At 44.6% G+C, this 19,193-nt stretch overlaps 1 protein-coding gene across 1 annotated transcript; it reads right to left on the reverse strand.

The window, feature by feature from the left end:
- Positions 1-1,187: 1,187 nt before the first annotated feature.
- Positions 1,188-18,283, reverse strand: LOC149339227 (cholinesterase-like). The gene is made up of 6 exons (XM_089550899.1): positions 18,205-18,283; positions 11,450-11,637; positions 9,451-9,756; positions 7,910-8,955; positions 6,688-6,928; positions 1,188-1,367 (listed from the first exon to the last, which is right to left on the reverse strand). Exons 1-6 carry the CDS (start codon positions 18,281-18,283, stop codon positions 1,188-1,190), a joined length of 2,040 nt encoding a protein of 679 aa, XP_089407025.1.
- Between the last annotated feature and the right edge of the window lie 910 nt (positions 18,284-19,193).

A 19,193-nucleotide genomic window follows, 5' to 3' on the forward strand; every position in this document is an offset into this window, starting at 1 on the left:
TGCGCTCTTTGAAATATTGCCGTGTAGTGTTTGAGTGCACTAGCAAAGCAATGAGAGCATAGATATCCTCCGAGAAAAACCATATATGTCGCTTGTACTACTCGTTGCAAATGGACGGCGAAGAGGAAGAGCATCCAGTGGAATCGTTCGTGGGCTCCGTCACGACCTCTCCGCCTGGTACTAGATTCTGTTCGTTACACCTCTGGCACCGGTCATGCTGTTTTATTGCGAAAGCAATACTACTCGCACTTTCAAGCCTTCGCGTGACCCGGCCGCAGTTACGTTTGACCTTTAGCGGAGTGAATGTGGGCGACCAACTCGCTCCTTCAGATAGCCCGGCTGCAGCTACGCCACGTCGGGCACCTCTGGCGCGCCGCGCACCTGTGGCGCTGCTGCCGCTGTGACGTCATACCCGCTGTAGATTCTTTCAGTTGCACCAACATCAAAAACAAAACATAAAAAAACAATTACCGAAGACGCTTTGAGTCGTTGCGCAGCGGCGGCCGGTAGCCACGCGTGACCTGTAGACGCGGCGCACTGCGTTCCTTCAGTTGGAGGCGCTTTTGCTTTCGTAACCCACCAGGCTTAACCAAAGCTAAGCTCCCGCCAATTTTTTCTGGTTGTCTCACCAACCCGTGACAATAATATTTGATGCGCTGATTGCCCGTAAATTGTCCTAATTACAGCCAAATGCGTAACTGCAATGGCGAAGATAAACAGCAGGTGTTTCTCAGCTGAAATTAAAATTTACATACAAAACCTCTTTTATGACGCCTACCGAACCCACCAGCGAGCGCAAAGGGCGGCATCTTTAGGAGACAAGTTGCAAAGTAAAAAAATGCATTCGCAGTATGGGCTTGATGGTGTTGCTGCAAGTACGGGCACCTTACAGCTACATACAGTGTTTCTACTAACTCCACTCTTTTTGAACTGCTGGGCTTTCCTCTCGGTTGAAGTCCACAGGCAGAAGCATGGGCAGGGTGAATCTTTATGTGGTTACGAAAATGAAGGGCACCGAAAGTGACATCTGCTACAGCTCGACAACGAAGAAAAACAAGCAAAAAGGATGCTTTTTTCTTTTTATTTTTTTTATCCATAAAAAAGCGATCATTTGTTATCAAACCACTTATTCTTCGGCTAATGAGAAAACTCCATTGCACTACGAAGGTGACAGTTGAGCATGAAAACTATGCGCCCTCTGGGATATATGTGAAGTTGAATCCCTGCAAGTTGTTGTCCTTGAGAAAGCCGGAGAGATATCTGGGCCACGTCGGGGCCATGCGGCCGCCCTCGGTCAGTCTTGCAATGGCAAGCTTGGGATGCTTCTGGGAACTGTCGAGGAGGACAGGGCGCTCGCCGGCGCTTGCCTGCGCGAGTGAACAACACACGCTGCAGCGAAGAATACACTCTTACTAGCTCTACCACCCATTCCACATAACTCATCACTCACCGACAGCTTCAAAGTTACTGAAGCTCATTTCCTTTTAACTAAAAATCACTAATTCCAGATAATTCAGAATCACTCAGTAACTTATCCTAAACAGCTCAGAATCCAAATCCAGCTAATTCTAAATAAATTCAAATACGTCACTAACTTTTTCTAGTAAGTGAAAATTTAGCAAGTCAATCCTATTAACCCCAAATCGCTAGCTCACTGATTCCCCTGAACTCAAATACCTCCCCAACTTGGTCAAATTAACAGAAAATCACTGAAACTCATTTCACTTGACTAAAAAACACCTATTACCTCATTCCAATTAACTCAAAATCACTCACTGATTCCAATTATTTCAAAACCACTCACTAATTGATTTACTCTCTTACTCAAACTCAAATTACCTGGTTCGCTCGCTCACTAACTGACACGCTCACGCCCTCACTCACTGACTCAGTCGTTACGCCCTCCCTCCCTCCCTCCCTCCCTCCCTCCCTCCCTCCTTCCCTCCTGTATATTCTCCCTCTCACTCACTCATTTCCTTTATATTATCGGTAATACTAGCCTAAATAATGCTAATATAACGAGTGTTTCTCCACAAAACTTTCTACAATCAGTTGTACCCTGCTGAAAAAAAGTTCTATGATGCAATAACCTCATAGATCATTCATCATAGAATATCATACAATCTGTATGACATATCATACAATCTGTATGATATATCATATGAATTGTATGATATATCATACAGATTGTTTGATATGTCATACAGATTGTATGATATTTTATGATGAATGATCTCTGAGGTTATTGCATCATGGAACTTTTTTTCACCAGGGTACGCACTAACTACGGTAAACAGACATCTGGATCTGGAGCAATCAGCCAGTGGAATAGCCTACCCTTCACCATTAAATGCTCTCAGTGTCTTGTATTATTTAAACGGTCATCGTTACGTTCCTGCACTTCTACCCAGACATTTTTTTTCTAAGAAAGAATATCGTTGAAGGAGGGCAGAAAGTTGGGCAAGTTGGTAAACATTCATGATTGGTTTCAAAGCGCGACAAGACGGAGACGAAAGGAAGAAACAAGCGCTTGTCGTGTTTGTTTCTTCCTTTCGTCTCCGTCTTGTCGCGCTTTGAAACCAATCATGAAGAATATAGTTAGGTGTATATTTTCTCGCTACGATATTATTCCTGTGTTCTTGATGTTCTTGCTGCCGTTGTATTGAACTTTTGTAATTGTTATTGTGTTATTTTTTCTTCTTTCACTGTATTTCATGTTTATTCCTTCCGAAGTTAACCTGCACTTATTACTAGTACTTTCTCTCAAAAGGTGCCACAGAAGTTTTCCATTTCGGGACCTCTTTCTGTAATATAGTATATTCTGATGCATTATTTTTTTACGTGACAATCAACTTAGGCTTAAACACGAAACTCACTCACTCACTTCAACCCACTGATCATTTTTTTTTGCTTCTGCTCATCGGCTAAAAATGTCGTTCATAGAATGATTCTGATGTACTGTGCTCAGCAGAGGGTGACTGACATATCCCTTTTGTATATCAGTTAATTTATCTCTTCCTTCTTTGAATCTCGAAATTTAATGAAGCAGCCCGCAAGTATACTATTTTCAAATAAGAATTTCATGCTCCTCTTTCGTTTCGCTGCATCACTAAAAAATAATTTTTTACCTTTATCCAAATGAGCGTTACTACACTTTTAGAAAAAATTTTCCTCGCTTTGTATAGCATTCATTAAGCTGATGTTTCTCCCATATTTGATGTTAACTGTTGTTTCAGGGTTAGCAAGGAGGGAACCAGAAAAAAAAGCATTTAGTAAGCTCTCGCGGCTCAAAATCATTGAGAAAATCTTCGTCAAGAAAAACCACTGAGGGCGTTATTACTTGCCGGAAATCACGCCAGTTCAAAATTTTGAAAGTAGAAGCTGATGATTACACGCTGAATGTCCAGCTCGCGCGGTTAGATCACCACAGCGTGCTCGCGCAGCGCTCAGGCTCACATGCGAGACAAACTCAGGCCAATGTTGTCCACGCCATGCAGACCTTCAGACGCCCCTACCCTTGAATTGTGAACCTTCTCAATAGTATGTTAAAAGTGCCGTGTTTTCCGGAATTCATCTTACTGCAGAGAGTACGGAAAAAGCGGAATGACGGTGAAGCGGCGCCGCTGAAGTCACCATCCCTCCCTGGATACCTGTTCAACGTGCCTGACCTGAAACTGCGCCATCGCTGCAGTCCTCTCGATCACGATAAGTTTCGTGGTAGCACCAGAAGCGGTAAGGGGGTAACTTTTAGAAAAAACATTACTGCCTTTGCTGTTGGTAATACATTATGATTGTCCATTAATTCTAGCGGGAGGTAGTACGTTCGGTAGAGCGAGATCGAAGGCGACGGATATCAAAGCAGTTTGCTATTATTGCTCATACGCCGGCATACGGTTATCGCTTGCCATGGACAATCGTTCTAAGAGAGAAGCACAACGTTGTACTGATGACTTCCGTTCTCCAACAGATACACGTTTTCACCAGCACGCTGCCGCGAACTTTTTTCGGTTCAATGCACAAGGCTATTAATTCATTGCAGTTTCGGTAGGAGTGGCGAAAAGTGAAACCACCGCTTGCCGTTTTCCTTAGACCAAAAAGAAGTAATGCGGGCTGCGTTCCTTAAAGATATTGCACAGATCTTAATGCACCGCAGTGAGAGCTTGATTTTTTTTAGGTTTAAGCCGCTGACTATCCTTCCTGACTCATATATTTAGGTTGCATATATACGTGCAACACAATTTTGAAATAGAGTATGAGCATGCCCTCCCTGCTAAGGATTAGTGCTTTTTGAGTAAGGAGCATAACAAGCCTAGCAGAGCTAGCTGCGTACTGTATAAATGATCTCAGTATGATTATGGCTCCATAGCACGAGCTTAGACAACTGCACACTGCTTTAAAATAAGATGCCAACAGAGAGATAACAGATGCTTGCGATTTTAGCCGGAAACCGAAGACAGTTGGTTCGGAAGCATAACTGCCTAAAATATTGCTGTTTTCGTTCATCACTTAGATGTAGATGGAGCAGGTTTCATGACCAAATGCAACAAAATTAATTGGCATTCCGTATATAGTCAGCAACAGAAAGAGAGACAGCGTAAGCTGTGCACACATCATGCCCACTGTGAAGATGAAACGTGTAATTAATGTGCGGGGAAGGTCTTTTTATTGGCCCCTCAAACAAGACCACGAGAGCGAAGGCTCTAAACTTCAGTTGATCTCCTTAACCTGAATGCTTATTTATTTTAGCTTGTGACGACGGAACTACGCGGCAAGCGCTATTTGTCCGTAGGCGTCCCGTTTGCCCAAATAGCATCGAGCCCGAGCCGGCCCGCAATTCTGAACAGCTAGTTAGTGTCTAACGTGCCTAATATATTAAGCGAAGTTCCATTTTTCAAGCCTAAAGTTACGCTTATGCATGAACGCTTTCGTGCACGAACTCTTCTAAGATCGCGTGAGATAATGAATGCGAGGCTTCTCTAGCCTAAAAGGAGAACGATGGGCTTAAAAGGAGTTGAAGGCCAATACCACACTGACACTATTTTAGAAAAATAGCCGCACAGGTCTCCCGCCCTTTGACGAAATTTTTCTATGTTGGCCTTTAACACCCACGTATGGTCACCTGCAGCGCATACGAACTCTGGGTGCTTTGGTACCCTGTACGCGGTATTTCGCTCGGAGTAAGCTTGTTTCCTGACTTATCGCATAGCCGCACCTCGCGGACGACAGCCTGGTATCGAAAGGAGGTGAAAATGGACTTATATACCTGTACATTTTACGGTTCTTCGCTATTCCATAGGTCGTAAGGCATCGAAATAGGAGCACTAGGATGAAATCTAACGGAGATGTGAGCTCGAGGAGCTAATACGGAAGCTTAGTCCTCGAATTAGTGAAGAAAATAATTCTGAGGGCACATAAGTTTGCTTACGTGGAGGAATGCGAAAGCACGTTTTTTGAGGGAAGGAAAGGTTTTAGACGAAGGAAAGACGCAGTAGCTCTCAATTGTCGACATCTCGGTGGACACCTCTACCACGCCCTAAAGCATGCAACTGAAAGTGCAGATGTTGTTTGTTATGAACCCCGGTCGCAACTTGTCTCAAACTTCAGATCCCGACATCTCGGTCTAAGAAAGCATGCAAATTAAGTTCCATATGTCCTTCGTCGGAACCCCTGTCGCAAGCTAGCTTCCAACTTGCCTAAAGATGCAAGATCTATGCACAGAGAAACGCCGACAGCCTATGGCTTCAGCGCCGTCTTTCTGGCACAATGTTGTCAATGCCAGCGCATGCAGCGCTTACCTGTCACTACCGCCACTTAGCTTAAAGCACGGTTGAGGCGTCTACTGTTCCAAGAGGGCAGTTATGTGCCTTCCCCCAGGTTCAGGTGTCCACCGAGATGTGGACACCTCGCCCTCACCTCACGCTACATATATCTTGGCATAGCAGTGCTAAGCCATTGTTAGTTTTTTTCCGGAGACCTCCACTACGGAACCTCTTTCTCTCTTTCTTCTTTGACTCCCATCTTCCTCTCTTCTCTTACGGCGCGGTTCAGGTGTCCACCGACATACGTGAGACAGATACTACGCCATATCCTTTCCTAAAAAAAACCTATTTACAAATGACTCGGGTTTGACGTTATCACAGTCAGTTTTTCATCCTGTGTCACATCTCACACGCCGGCCGCCCGGGTTCCATTCCCTCCTAGACCTCAATTTTGTTTCCTTATTTTTATTTCTATGTCTCATGAATTACATGACTCATGGCGTCATATGACCGACGACGTCACATGCCTAGTGACGTCACAAGGGAGCATATTGGCGACACATTTTGCGGACACTCAGCGTCAAGCAATCTAATGTTTTCGCATTAATAAATCAATTCGGATAGAATAGGCTTCGATCGGTGCTTGCGGCTGACTACATTCTCTATTATGGTGCGGCTGGTAGGCCTTCCTAACTAAGTACAAGTGTGAGACGGACCAGCTGAAATGCTTGTTTTTCCTGGCAATGCTCTCACCGTTGAAGTACGTGTTGCTACCACTGCTAGCTTGACTCAATAAGGCAGCCACGCAGGAGCGGCATGTAATTTGAAGCCGACGTTCGCTTTGAATTGACTTGCTAAGGCAAGCTGCACGACGGCGGCCGTGCGTCGCCTCCAAAATACGAGATAGTCTGTAATAGGCTGTGCTAACCTCCATACGCTGCGGCTCGACGCGGCTGCCCTTCAAAGAGGTGGCGTCACCGCGTGGATTCTGCATGGTGTCATTGGCGGCCTGCGCGGAGAGAGCGTCCCACACACGGCAGGCTTCACCATATGGCAGGCCCGACAGCATCACCAGTGTCGTGGCATTCTCCACCACCAGGGTTTGGAAGTCGTCCTCCGATAGTTTCGTCCACCGCACAGGCAGCGACCGCCGGCACCTGACCGGATCGCTGCAGGATGAGCGTTCATCGTTCAGCATCCATTACACACAAATATAATATGGTATATTGGACGTACCTAGTAGTTAAATTTCTTTGGGTTGAAGCAAGTATATATATAATTGTGATGGAAAGGGTGCTGAATGTGCCTACAACTTTTGCGACAAAAGTTGCGATGGAAACAGGGCTTCATATCAAACTTCAGAAAAACCGAGTCGAAGCTCTTTGTGCGCTAGTTTTCGGTATCAACTTTGCAATGTGCCATCAGTTCTTATACATGTGCGCACTTTGTATAAATCCTGGGCGCCGATGTCCTTGATATCTTTCATTGTCCATATCTGTCGCTTAATTTTGATAATGGCGTTTGGTTGTTGCTCTCCTGCCTTTTTCGACACTCTTCATGTGTTTGCGCTGCATCTCGCCTTCCAATTTCGCAATCCATGGTACTGAGGAGACCCACAGATATGCGCAAAAGGGACACATAACCTTATTTATCACAAAGTTTTGTCTTCTAAATTATGCGAAAAAGTCCACTACCAGACTTTTATGTTATCTTTACAAGATATTTTTGATTCAGTGGCTGAAAAATACTTAATGAGCTAACGCTTTCTGTAAGTGAACTATGCTGTGGTATTACGGACGATGGTTTAGTTCTATCCAAAACCGTACCCCAATTGAAATTAGATCCGACAAGCAGAAGGAAAGTAAGCCGTACTTCTGATTTTGCGAAATTACAAGCTAATCAGGCCTGCAAGTGAACCTTAAAGCAAAATTCTATAGGCGCTCATGTGTTTCAAGTAATACGGCGCGCGACTGTTTGTTGAGGGCTGTGCATTGTTTAGTAACGTTCTTTACTTGCACGCTACGCAACCTGAACAGGTGTTGTAGAAACTGAAGCTCACTACCTTACGACAATGACACTCATTCATAGGCTACGGAATAGAAGTGCGACAACACGGAGTCAAAGGAACAGAAGCACATTCAAAAGTTTACCCTTTGGCAGCGAAGCAGGATAACAAGCTGGCCATCTTCTTGGACAGCAGTATCTCGGTGTCGGCGACACTGATTTTCCCCAGGCGCAGATTCTGGACGTTGCCCGACACGTACAACCAGTCGAGCATCTGCGGCGCGCCCATCCATTTCGGCCACCAGCGAAAGTCGGGAACGTGGCGGAAGTGGTAGACATAGACGTCGCCGCCTCCACCAGGGGCAGTGCGTGTGTAGCTCTCCAAAAACCGTCTCACGGGGCAGTGCACCGCGAAGTCGCCGATGGCACGCACAAGAGCGCCTATGGCACTCTGGCTCTCGTTGTTCTGCATGTACGCCCCCAGAATGTCTTCGCCAATTGTCACGCCATGGTGTTTCAGGTAGGCCTCTAAAATGTGGACGGCAGTCTCAGTGTCGAGCTCATTCTCGTGCTCGACGCCGTAGTAGTTTAGCAGCGCACTGGTGTAGGCGCTACCTTCGTTCTCGGTTGTGCCGACGAGGACACTCTTGCGTCGATTTTCGAAAAGAGGTTTATTTGCCTGACCGGAGTTTTCGTACAAGGTGGACCCGTTGTGAACGGAAGTTATGCCTCCAAGGGAAGGACTGAACGCTGCTACTGCCCCGTTGAGAGTCGCATCTCGTTGACTGAGGACTAGGCTGTGCAGGGACTTGCTTCTGAGACAACTGGTGATGTGTTCGGTGGTGTCATGGCCGTTATGATATACACTGCAGAGAAGCCCGTGGGAGATGTCGCGAATCACCGTATTGGCATGTCGGGGAAGAAGTCGGTACGGAGAGCCGCTCAGCAGGATGGCCCTAACAAACAGCGGCGAGCTTTCCGGGGAGAGCAGGTGAAAGCCCACGGCAGTAGCGCCAGCCTCGTGCCCCAAAAGAGTGACCTTGTTGGGGTCGCCGCCGTAGACAGAGATGTGTGACTGCACCCACTGAAGCACAAGGACCTGGTCTGCGAAGCCAGCGTTGCTCGATGTATTTTCGCCCCGTAGTGTGTAGAACCCGAGTAGGCCGACACGATAGTTGGGAATAACGATCACCTGAGAAACAAAAAAAAATATAACTATTTTTTGTCTAGGCGCACACTAGGGTAAAATTCAGCGCTTTCAGCGGAAACGTTTTTTTTACGCACGAGTCCAACACGAGTGCCGAACTTTTATGATGAACAAACAAGCCCATTTGGCTATTTTTCTAGGTTAGAATCAAGTTAAAGTCCAAAGAGCTCAAGAAAACATCACTGTATAGGTTCTACTTATGCGTCTCCGCCGTAACTAATGTTGGCAGAGAGAAACCAGCGCTTCACATTTATAGTTCTTGCAACGACGCCCTATGAAAACTGCAGAACACATATACGATACACATGGTCAAAGGATGATACGGTGTTGTGATCGACTATCGGCACTGCGAATCGTTGTTCACTAGTCGTGAGAAGCTAAGATCTGTCTGAAGGTAAAGAAAAACTTTCAGGCCACTGTAACTAACCGCCTGCTAAAGTGTCGGCAATAGCACATCAATGATGCCTGGTATCTCCATACCTGATTCCAGAGGGACGCCATAACGGCTCCGTCAAAGAATTCGTGGTGGCTGCTTCCGCCGGACACGAAGTTCCCGCCCACCAGCACAACGACGACGGGCTTGAGGGTGCTACTGTCGTCTTCATCGCGGTCGAACGGAGACCAGACGCTGAGAAAGAGGCAGTCTTCGAACTCCTCAGCTGCGGGGAACGGGTGCGACGGAAACGCGCTGTACGAGCTTTGCGCACAAGGCCTCGGGTGCCTGTGCGCTTCATCCTCGGTGTGCTTGGCCGCGTATGGTTCGGCCATGCTGAAACGCTCCGGAACCTGCGACCGAAACCGTACAGCACATTGATTAGGAAGACTCCAGGAAATGGCTTAGTTCAAGGCGCGCCAAGAAAACTCACCATGACGATGAAGGTTCTTTACTATAGGTAATCTTTGCGGCGAGCAATCCCGTGACCTCAGGAAAACCTAGTGCGATGACTGTGTGCGATGAGTGAGTACTGCTCATGGCAGGAAGAAACGGAGCTAAGACGGAGATAAGTGCCCACAGAAGCTTCCCTAAAGGAGCGATAGCCAGAGGTCTTATACAGTGGAATCTACAAAGCTCTAAACGCTTCAATTTATAAATCTCTGCGTCGTTGTAGGCAGAGAGGATACGAGGTGTAGAAGAGCGAAAGTGAGGGTGGATTGGGAGCGAAGGCAAGGCAGGCTGTGGAGAGAGGGAGAAAGTGGCGTGAGAGTGCTGCAGCAAGCGCGATATGTCGACAGAGGGAGCTACAACTTAGAGCGTTGCTCTGTTCGACAGTCGACAGCAGTTATTGGCTATGAACATTGAATCATCGAATGTTTCCTTGGGTGAATGTACAGATGAAACACATGATGTCCGCCGTTGTGAACGCTTTCAGGCCGCAGATGAAGTCGGAAACGAACTACGCGCCAGTTTTAAAACGACAGCTCCTATAACCCCGAGCGCGAAAGCCTTCGCAGCAGGAAAATACGGAAACAGGCAAGCAGATTAAATAGCTTGCCTGTGGCTGCGCGACGAATGGTAGAAACGAGGTAAAAAAAATTTGCAGCAGACAAACAGTAGACAAGTGATACTGTGTTTCTCCTAGCGTATATGTGCTAGCGTTGATAGCAACTAATCCAACCCCTATCTAGAAGAATACGAAGTTAAGGCCATGGCATAATTGGCAAACGTTGAATGCTCCTTTAAAATCTTCGCATCAGTGATGGCGAAATTACGCTCATTCGTTTCAAGAACTTCCAACGATTAATTCCTGACAACGGTTTGAGAGAGGTAACTCTCAGGTAGACGCGAAAATAAATTATGCACACAGACTGCAGCACAGATTTTTTGTAGCCAAATGCTCTGGACAAGAATATACGCGTAGGTCTTGAACAAGAATAAATGCAAACCGCAGTAGCTGAAACGTGGTGCGTGAAAAAAAAAACGCATTGTGCGTTTTAAGACCTTTCTCACTAAATAGCGTGTAATCTGTACCAGCGTTAGCACACTGGAGACCACTTCCCTCCAAATCCTTTTCGCTGTGTTCATAATGGCCCGTCCTTTTAGAATGTGATAACTAAAAAAAAAAAAAACATTGGCCACCAGCATAGCTTTGTACACTTTAAATGTTCTATTGATCATATTTTTTAACACCTTAGATTACACATGTCGATCAAATAAACGATCAGCTTTAAGGGCCGGCCGTCTAGCTCTCTCAAAAATTTCCTCCCGTTCCAGTGGTGGATCCAACCCTTCTTTGTACTTTACAATAAAAACCACTTGTCCGCCGACTTACCGTTGTTTTCTTATTGTTTTCACATTGCGCTAACAAAGCAGCACAATAGATTTGACAGACACTTCCTTTCATACGACTTAACCGTTTCTGTTAGTCTCTAAAAAAAGCGCACTGCTGAAAACATTTTTTTTTTTTGCCTGGTGACTCCAGATAAGAGCGTCGCAGTGTTTAAACCAGACCCCAGGCTGCAGCACCTGTAGCAGGCTTACCTCAGCGTAACGGAGGTTCAGGTACTGCACCACGTCGCGGTCCATGACGCTGAGCAATGTCCCGCCATGAAGGAGCGTCGACTTGTAGTTCAGGTACGATCGCCTGTGCTTACCGGCATTCAACTTCACCACAATTTGAGTGAGCGCGTACGCCAGCAAGGCAAATACCACCAGCGCGGTAGTGGCCGCTGCGGTAGAGGGCGGAACACAAAACCACACCAATCTTCGGTCAGATGGGATGAGTTTTCATGCCTAAATTTTTTTACTGTGTTTATCAGTCGGCTTGTCTCGGTCCTGTCCAGTTTTTTTCATTGCGGGATAGATCATGCGCCCAAACTTTATTGAGGAAGTTACACCTCCAGCGATCATTTCTTACTTAGTGCAAAGAGGCACTACTACTGCTTGTATTGCAACATGGGTTTCTTTGCCGCGATACCAACCAAAGAGATTTAATTTGATGGTTTGCAGCGACTTCACAGATTTTATCACAGCAGATGTTTAATCGTACAATGGTGCCAGTGCTTTCGGATATACATGTCTTTCATGCTTTATCTGCCACATTAAGCCAGAGCGCTTAAGATGATATCGCAAAAAGACGAAGCTGGTTTCTATGGTTTGCGATTAGAACAGTTAAAAAAAAAACAGAATCGTCGCATAGTAGCTCCACGATCAGAGGCCGCACTAGGGAATGTTCAGCTTCTAACTGTAGCCTCTTTCCTAAATGGGCTTCGCTCGTTTCATTACAGAATTTCCGTGACATGTTCTAAGTGAATCTCACACGAACTAGGGAGCTAACCCCGCGCTGACGCGCGAACAACGGTAAGAGCTCCGGCGTATAACATTTCTTGTCTGTACTCCGTCTTACAACATGTTTGTAAGATTAGGTCTGGAAGGAAGTCGCATCTTTTCTAGATATCCTCAGGGAACTGAATGCGCCAGGCATTACGAATTGTAGCATCAAATAACTACATAAACAAGTACCAGGCACTAGTGCCTACGCAGTTTTGTAGCTCATAGTTTCTGAGTTCAGGATGTCTTTTGCTTTGAATTTAACGTCTCTATTTTCAGACTGCTTTCATCTGATGCAAGCAACCTCACGATGAACTTTTGGCTGGAAGCGTACGTTTTAAAGAACAAAGAATACATTCAACGGTCGCGCACGCCCCTCCTATTAAGACGAGAAAAAAAGGCGACACTTTTACAGTAAATTGCAGGGCCCTGCTGGCAAAAAATGTGTGCAGATATATTCGCGGGGCAGGGTACATATTTCTTGGAATCCAACCGCAAAGAAAAGATTTTAATGGAAGAACAGCTTTCATGTATAGAACTCCAACTGTTCACTGAGCGACATCGATCCAACGACAGCTGGAAGTTATTGACACGTGGCCATGGCCGACCCCGTAGTCTTTCATGAGCTGTAAAGTACTAACGCTTAAAGGCCGTGCACAGTGAAGCAACATTGAAAACTAAAATTTCACTTCTAACACAATGAGGTTTACTCTGCGGCAATGCACAACTATGGTTCTAAGTTGCGGTGGTGCAACGCAACACCCCTGAAAAGAACTGACTCGTTGACAGAACTCACAGCTACCTTCGTGAAAACGGTTGACAAAGACAGTTAAGAAGCGAACGCTTACTCGAGTTATAGTCACCTTCGTGCTCGTACGCGCTTTAGGAGTGAAAATTCATGCCACCTTCATTCTACCAGTTAACGCGAATGCTGGCACGAAACTGTCAAGGCAAATATTCGGAGGAAACAAGAATGTCAGTTTCCAAAAATCTGTTTGGCGGCTTGAGTTTAGCATTGCCTTAGGTGAATGTATTTGCTTAGAAATAGCAGCACAATGGTCGCAGGTTCATTCCTCCATGAAAAGAACTGTGGGAATTCACTTGCAAAGCTTAAGATGACAACGGGCGCATCGTGATGTCGCTAGCCTCTTTGGAAAGCTACGCTTCAAACCAAGCGAAGTGCCTGATATAAGTGAACAATTTGTGAATGCTTACCAGGCCCCGTGTGCCGACAAGCGAATGCAAATGACAAACATGACTTGGAGATACTTTTAGGCGTTTCAATGGAGGCGATTTCAGAATAAGCCGCGTGGGTAGGTGAAAGGACTGTTTTTTTCTTTCTTTGGCAAATAAAAGAACACAAAGGCAGTTCAGTACTGCTGCGATTGCGCTTCGATGGTGCGTTTTTCTAATGTTTCGAGTGCGACACACTAGGATTTTCGTAACCACAGTCTCAAGCGCTTAGACAACGCTAGCAAAAAAAAAACAGAAAATAGACCAGCACACTGGGCGAATTAGTAGACTTTAAAAAAAAAACTGAGCCAATGCACGAAAGAACAGACTGAAAAGAAGTGTAGAGGAGAGCGAAAATGCTAGAACTGGATTTCTTTAGAGTGGTACGAAAGTGTTGCACACAAAGGCCTGCCCTCTTCATTTTTTTTTTCCTCTACATTTGTGCGCTGGCTGAAAATGGCAGATGCATGACATAAATGTGGCTTCGAGAATGCAGCGCGTTCCAAATATCTACAAGTGATATGTGAGGATATTTGCATTTGTCGATGCGCGCACTTATTTGAACGTTGCTGGCACGAAGCCACGCGCTTTGTGCTCGCCAGCAGTGAACCCAGACAAAGGCATTGAGGAACATTTGTGCCTGCTCTGAGTAGTGCGCGTAGGTGCTACTAGCATGATGGCCTTTGCCGAGACACGTACAGTCTTTGTCAAAAGTAGCCAGGCTGCATGGTTTTGCTTCTCAGTCGTATATTTAAACTATTATGCCAGCCCTCAAGCTCTAAATCTCAGTATGGTAAGGCAGATAAGGCGGAAGGCAGATAATTCCAAAGTCATACATCTTGCATGCGAGGATGATCTTGCAAAAATTGTCTAGTGACGCATTCTTAGGCACAGCCACCTCAGGGCAGAAATATGGCGGTCACGAAGACAAAGAACGATACCTTGCACATATTTCACAGCAACATACGTAGCATAAGAAAAAACTTGAACTTGCTCCTTGCCTATCTTTCCCAGCACCAAAAACCTTATGACGTCATCGCAATATCCGAAACTTGGCTCAGAAAAGGCGAAAATGTTCTCATTCCTGATTACCTAACACATTCACATCCACGTGATTCACTTTCGCGTGGTGGTGGCGTAGCGCTTTTTGTTCACAACAGTCGCACCTACTCAGCATTGCCAAACGTTTCTTGCAACACACCTTATATCGAAGCATTATTTATCAGACTGGACAACTCTGTTATCGTGGGTGTCGTGTATAGGCCCCCCAATTCAGCTGTAGCCTTATTTCTTCAAAAACTTGAATCAGTACTTTCCACCCTCATGTCAGAACACAAATACTCGGTTATAATTAGCGGAGACATTAACATAGATACCCGTAACGTACACCATGGTGACTATGCGCATCTGCTGAATTCCTTTTATTTTCGGAATTTGATTACCATCCCCACTTGAATAACCAGCCCATCTGCAATGGTCATTGATCATATCTTAACAAATATAACTTCGAATATAAGTGCAGGGGTATACAACCAACCTATTTATGATCACCTACCTACCTATATAACGGTTCAAGACGTCATTAAACCGAAATCAATACCCACCAAGGTAATTACGAGAATCGATTACATTTTGCTCAGATCCAAAATTCAGTCTATTGACACTAGTACCATATACCATGAAGACGTTGAAACTGAATTCTCCAATCTTATTCACACTCTACCGTGCGCTACAACAAACAGCAGTACGAAGTTATCTGCTCGCTCGTATAAGCAGCCCATTTCGCCCTGGATGACAAAACAAATTTTAGCAGTGCTACAACAGAAGGATTTCTGGTATCACAAATGGAAACAGCATAAGGATAACAACTATTACTTGGGTCAGTACAAAACAATGCGCAATACATCTGTTGCAGCTATACGCACACGGAAAAAGTAATATTACACACGCCTCATTGAACATAGCGCTGGGAACTTTAAAAAACTGTGGGGAATTGTGAACAGTGTTGTTGGTAAACCGCGCCAACAGACGCTTCCAGCAGTTATTGATCAGAACGTTGTCGACCACTTTAATTCATATTTTACTACAGTAGGGATTTCTTCACCCACCTCTGCAAATAACACAGTTCGTTACCCAGTCCACTACCAAATACCTTTTTTCTAGACGACATTGAACTTAGCGAAATACATTCTACATTGGAAACTATGGCTAGCAATAAAGCCGCTGGATTGGATGGAATAACTGTACGTATGTTGAAAGACAACATTGATATTTTCGGACCTATATTATGCCACGTTCTAAATCACGCACTGCAAACCGCCAAGTACCCAACGCCGCTAAAAACCGCCCGAGTAGTTCCAATATACAAGGATGGAGACAGCTCAAACCCTTCTAGTTATCGACCTATATCAGTGCTCAATGCTGTTAATATCCTTTTCGAAAAAATTCTTGCAAATCGAATCAATAGATTTCTAGAAAAATACCATATAATTTGCCCACAGCAACACGGATTTCGGCAGCATCATTCAACATCAACTGCAGTCAAGTTATTAGCCGAAAAAATAATCTCTGCTTTAAATAACAACGAACTTGTGGCTGTGGTCTTTCTTGACTTAAGAAAGGCTTTCGATACCGTTGACCATTCCATCCTCTTGCACAAGCTAAAACACTACAGCTTTAGAGAACGGATTTTCGAGCTGTTTTCTAGTTACTTCGATCAACGTCATCAGGTAGTCGTAATGAATAATGTATCATCCTCACCACAACGTATACACACGGGCGTACCCCAAGGGTCTGTTTTGGGACCCCTGCTTTTTTCCTTATATGTTTCCGATCTTCCACTTGCACTACATTTCGGAGATATGCTGATGTACGCCGATGACACCGCTATAATTATTACAGGAAACAAAATCAAGGAAATTGAGTCCAAAACGAACTTAGATTTAGCAAGCATCTCTTACTGGTTTTCAGCTAACAAGCTGTCTGTTAATGTTGACAAAACAAAATATACTGTATTTCACTCCCGTAGTAACCAAGTAAGATATTAACTGTATGAACATTTCCATTAACAACTCTGTACTGCAACATACACCTTTTTTTAAATATCTTGGGGTAATATTTGATAGGCACCTGCACTGGCAAAATCACATATCTGCAGTGGGGGCGAAACTGGCATCCAGGTGCTATCAACTGCTACAGGCACGTGACTTCTTTGACACAAATATTTTACGCATTTTATATTTCTCCTTTATCCACAGTCACCTTTCTTACTGCCTAGATTCTTGGGGATGGACCTACAACAGTTATATCGAGCCAATCCGAAGATTACAAAAACGGTCATTAAGAGTCATAACTTATTCTAAACAGGATAATCCCAGCAAATCATTATTCGAAGACTTACAGATACTACCTTTCGATTCACTACGCCTACTGAAAACAGCTACTACCGTAAACAGCATCGTAAGATACAACCATCCTTTCCATATATCCCTATTTCACACCTCATCACGTCCCACCAGGAATGTAACGCTTGGAAATTTTAATCTGCCACCCACTCACAACGTATATGGAGAACGGCAGCTCGCTTTTATTGGTGCAAAAATGTGGAATACCCTTCCCCACGAAGTAAAATACGCTCAAAATTTCACTCCTACAGCAACAAAATTCTTTCGGCACATACATACTAACAACTAACGCTTACTCAACCTGCTGCGCGTATTCGTTTTTATTACTATTATTATTTCTTTTTTGGACATAGACGATGTTTTTCATATTATAGAGTTGTTCCGTGTAATGTTTTTTTTTTTGTCAAATTTCTACACTTTTATTCATACACATGTATCTACCCCGCTGTTAAAAGTTCTAATTGCATTGTACTGGAGTGTCTGTATGATTGTATTTCGTTTTTTGGACCCATGACTAGCCTACGGCTACGGGTCCAGACAGTGTTGGACACATTTTTGTGTATTTTTAAACGTAAATAAAGAATTTGAATTTGAGAACCCCTGTCCTCACCTTCAAATTACTTTTCGACCTTAAAGAAACCCGTAAAGGCTCTACTATACTAATGAGAAGCAAACCATGCAGCCTGGTTACTTTTGACAAAGACTGTACCTGCTCGGTAGTCGCCGTCAATGGGTACACTCCGAAGAACATATATCTCGTTCCACTGTGCAAACAACACATGCACTGCTCGTGCCGTGCGTTTTTGTTCTCACACGATCGTGGCGCTGCCTCTTGGTGGCGCGACGTGAACGACTGAATGAAAACGAAACTAGCAAGAACTAGCAAATGAAAACAGCACTGTAACAGTAGGAGTTTGTACCACGCTGTCCAGAGGTATTCGTTTCGAGGCCTCAGTATACAAATTCCTAAAATTTGAGTACGCGATGACTAGCCGAATATAATTATTGCAGAAACTCAAGTCCGTTCAAACAGTGCAGTAGAACGACGAAAAGAATTTAGACTTTCCATAAGCGCTGCGGTACATCTCTCAAAGAGAACCCTAGAAACGGAGGGACCAAACTGCAGACCTCAATTGCACCTCACGTGTAGGCTTCTCTCCTTCGGTCCCAGTAAAGCGTGGTACTGCAGCACTCAGTTCTTCTTTAACTGAAGCGTGCGACGCTTGCCTGCAGCCTGCCCGCTATTGCTTTTTGTTCCTTCGTAGTGCTATCAATCAGCTAGCTAGAATTGGCACAGAAGAAGAGGCGAGAGGAGATTTTTATGCTCACCAACAATGTTGTAGGTTTTTCGGGGAGCTCCACTGGGAGGGATGACGGCGTGATGGTCCCTGTCGCTGGAATGCTCCATTTAGCCCTGAAATACTGATACAGCCTTAAATAAACTGATTGTCCACAATCAAGCAGGTCCAACTATGGCGAAGCGTTCGGAAAATGCGCGTGTACGAACAAGCCCTTCTTCTTTCTCAACATTTGAAAACGCAGAACGGGCGCTCCGCGTGATGAATTATGATTGCAGATGCGCCTCGAAAGGCAGAAGAGAAGAATGCCCCTCTTCTATTTCGTCAAGCCAACATAATAAAATTTAGTGCAGCTATTTTTCGAGAAGATAATTGTAAGAGATACAGAAAGGTGAATTCAAAGGGACTAGAATGCCACAGTTCGTAGATTTTGGAAACAGTATGCTTTTCTGTATAGAATAAAAATGCACGGTGTTCAGTTGCCACCATCGAGCACCAGACATTCGCATGCACGAAAATAAGAAAATATTTGTGCGAACGGCTATGTGCGATAATAAACGCCGTCATCCTCGTTGCTGCTTTGGAGCAGCTACACGCGTAAGACAGCGGTTTGAGTCCAATCTATACTAGTCCTTTCAATTTCCTTCTTTTGTTTGGAGGGAATACAAGCTCAAAATTATTTATCTCTTACCTAGATTTTGGTTCCATTTCAGGTTGGATTCTGAGATGCTTTCAAGCGAAAACAGCCGTTTAATCAACTTACTTAGAAATCATTTTTCAGCGTTTTTTTTTTCTTTAATCAAGAATAACCTTCACACAAATAATTTAGAATTCATCTCTGAATGTGAGGTTCTTTTAAAGTTGAATTTTTAGACGTCCCGAAGCCAAATTCACCCTTTAAAAAGCTTTCACACCAGCCAAAAAGAGGAACAAGAAGTTGGTGGACTGCACGGTAGCGCATGCGCACAAGGCGAGATAGCGCGTCAGCGAATGTCAGCGTCATAGCGTCATCACTGACGA

The sequence above is a fragment of the Amblyomma mixtum genome, chromosome 6 (genome assembly GCF_055824585.1).
Source record: "Amblyomma mixtum isolate Tamu chromosome 6, ASM5582458v1, whole genome shotgun sequence".
Lineage (NCBI taxonomy): Eukaryota > Metazoa > Arthropoda > Arachnida > Ixodida > Ixodidae > Amblyomma > Amblyomma mixtum.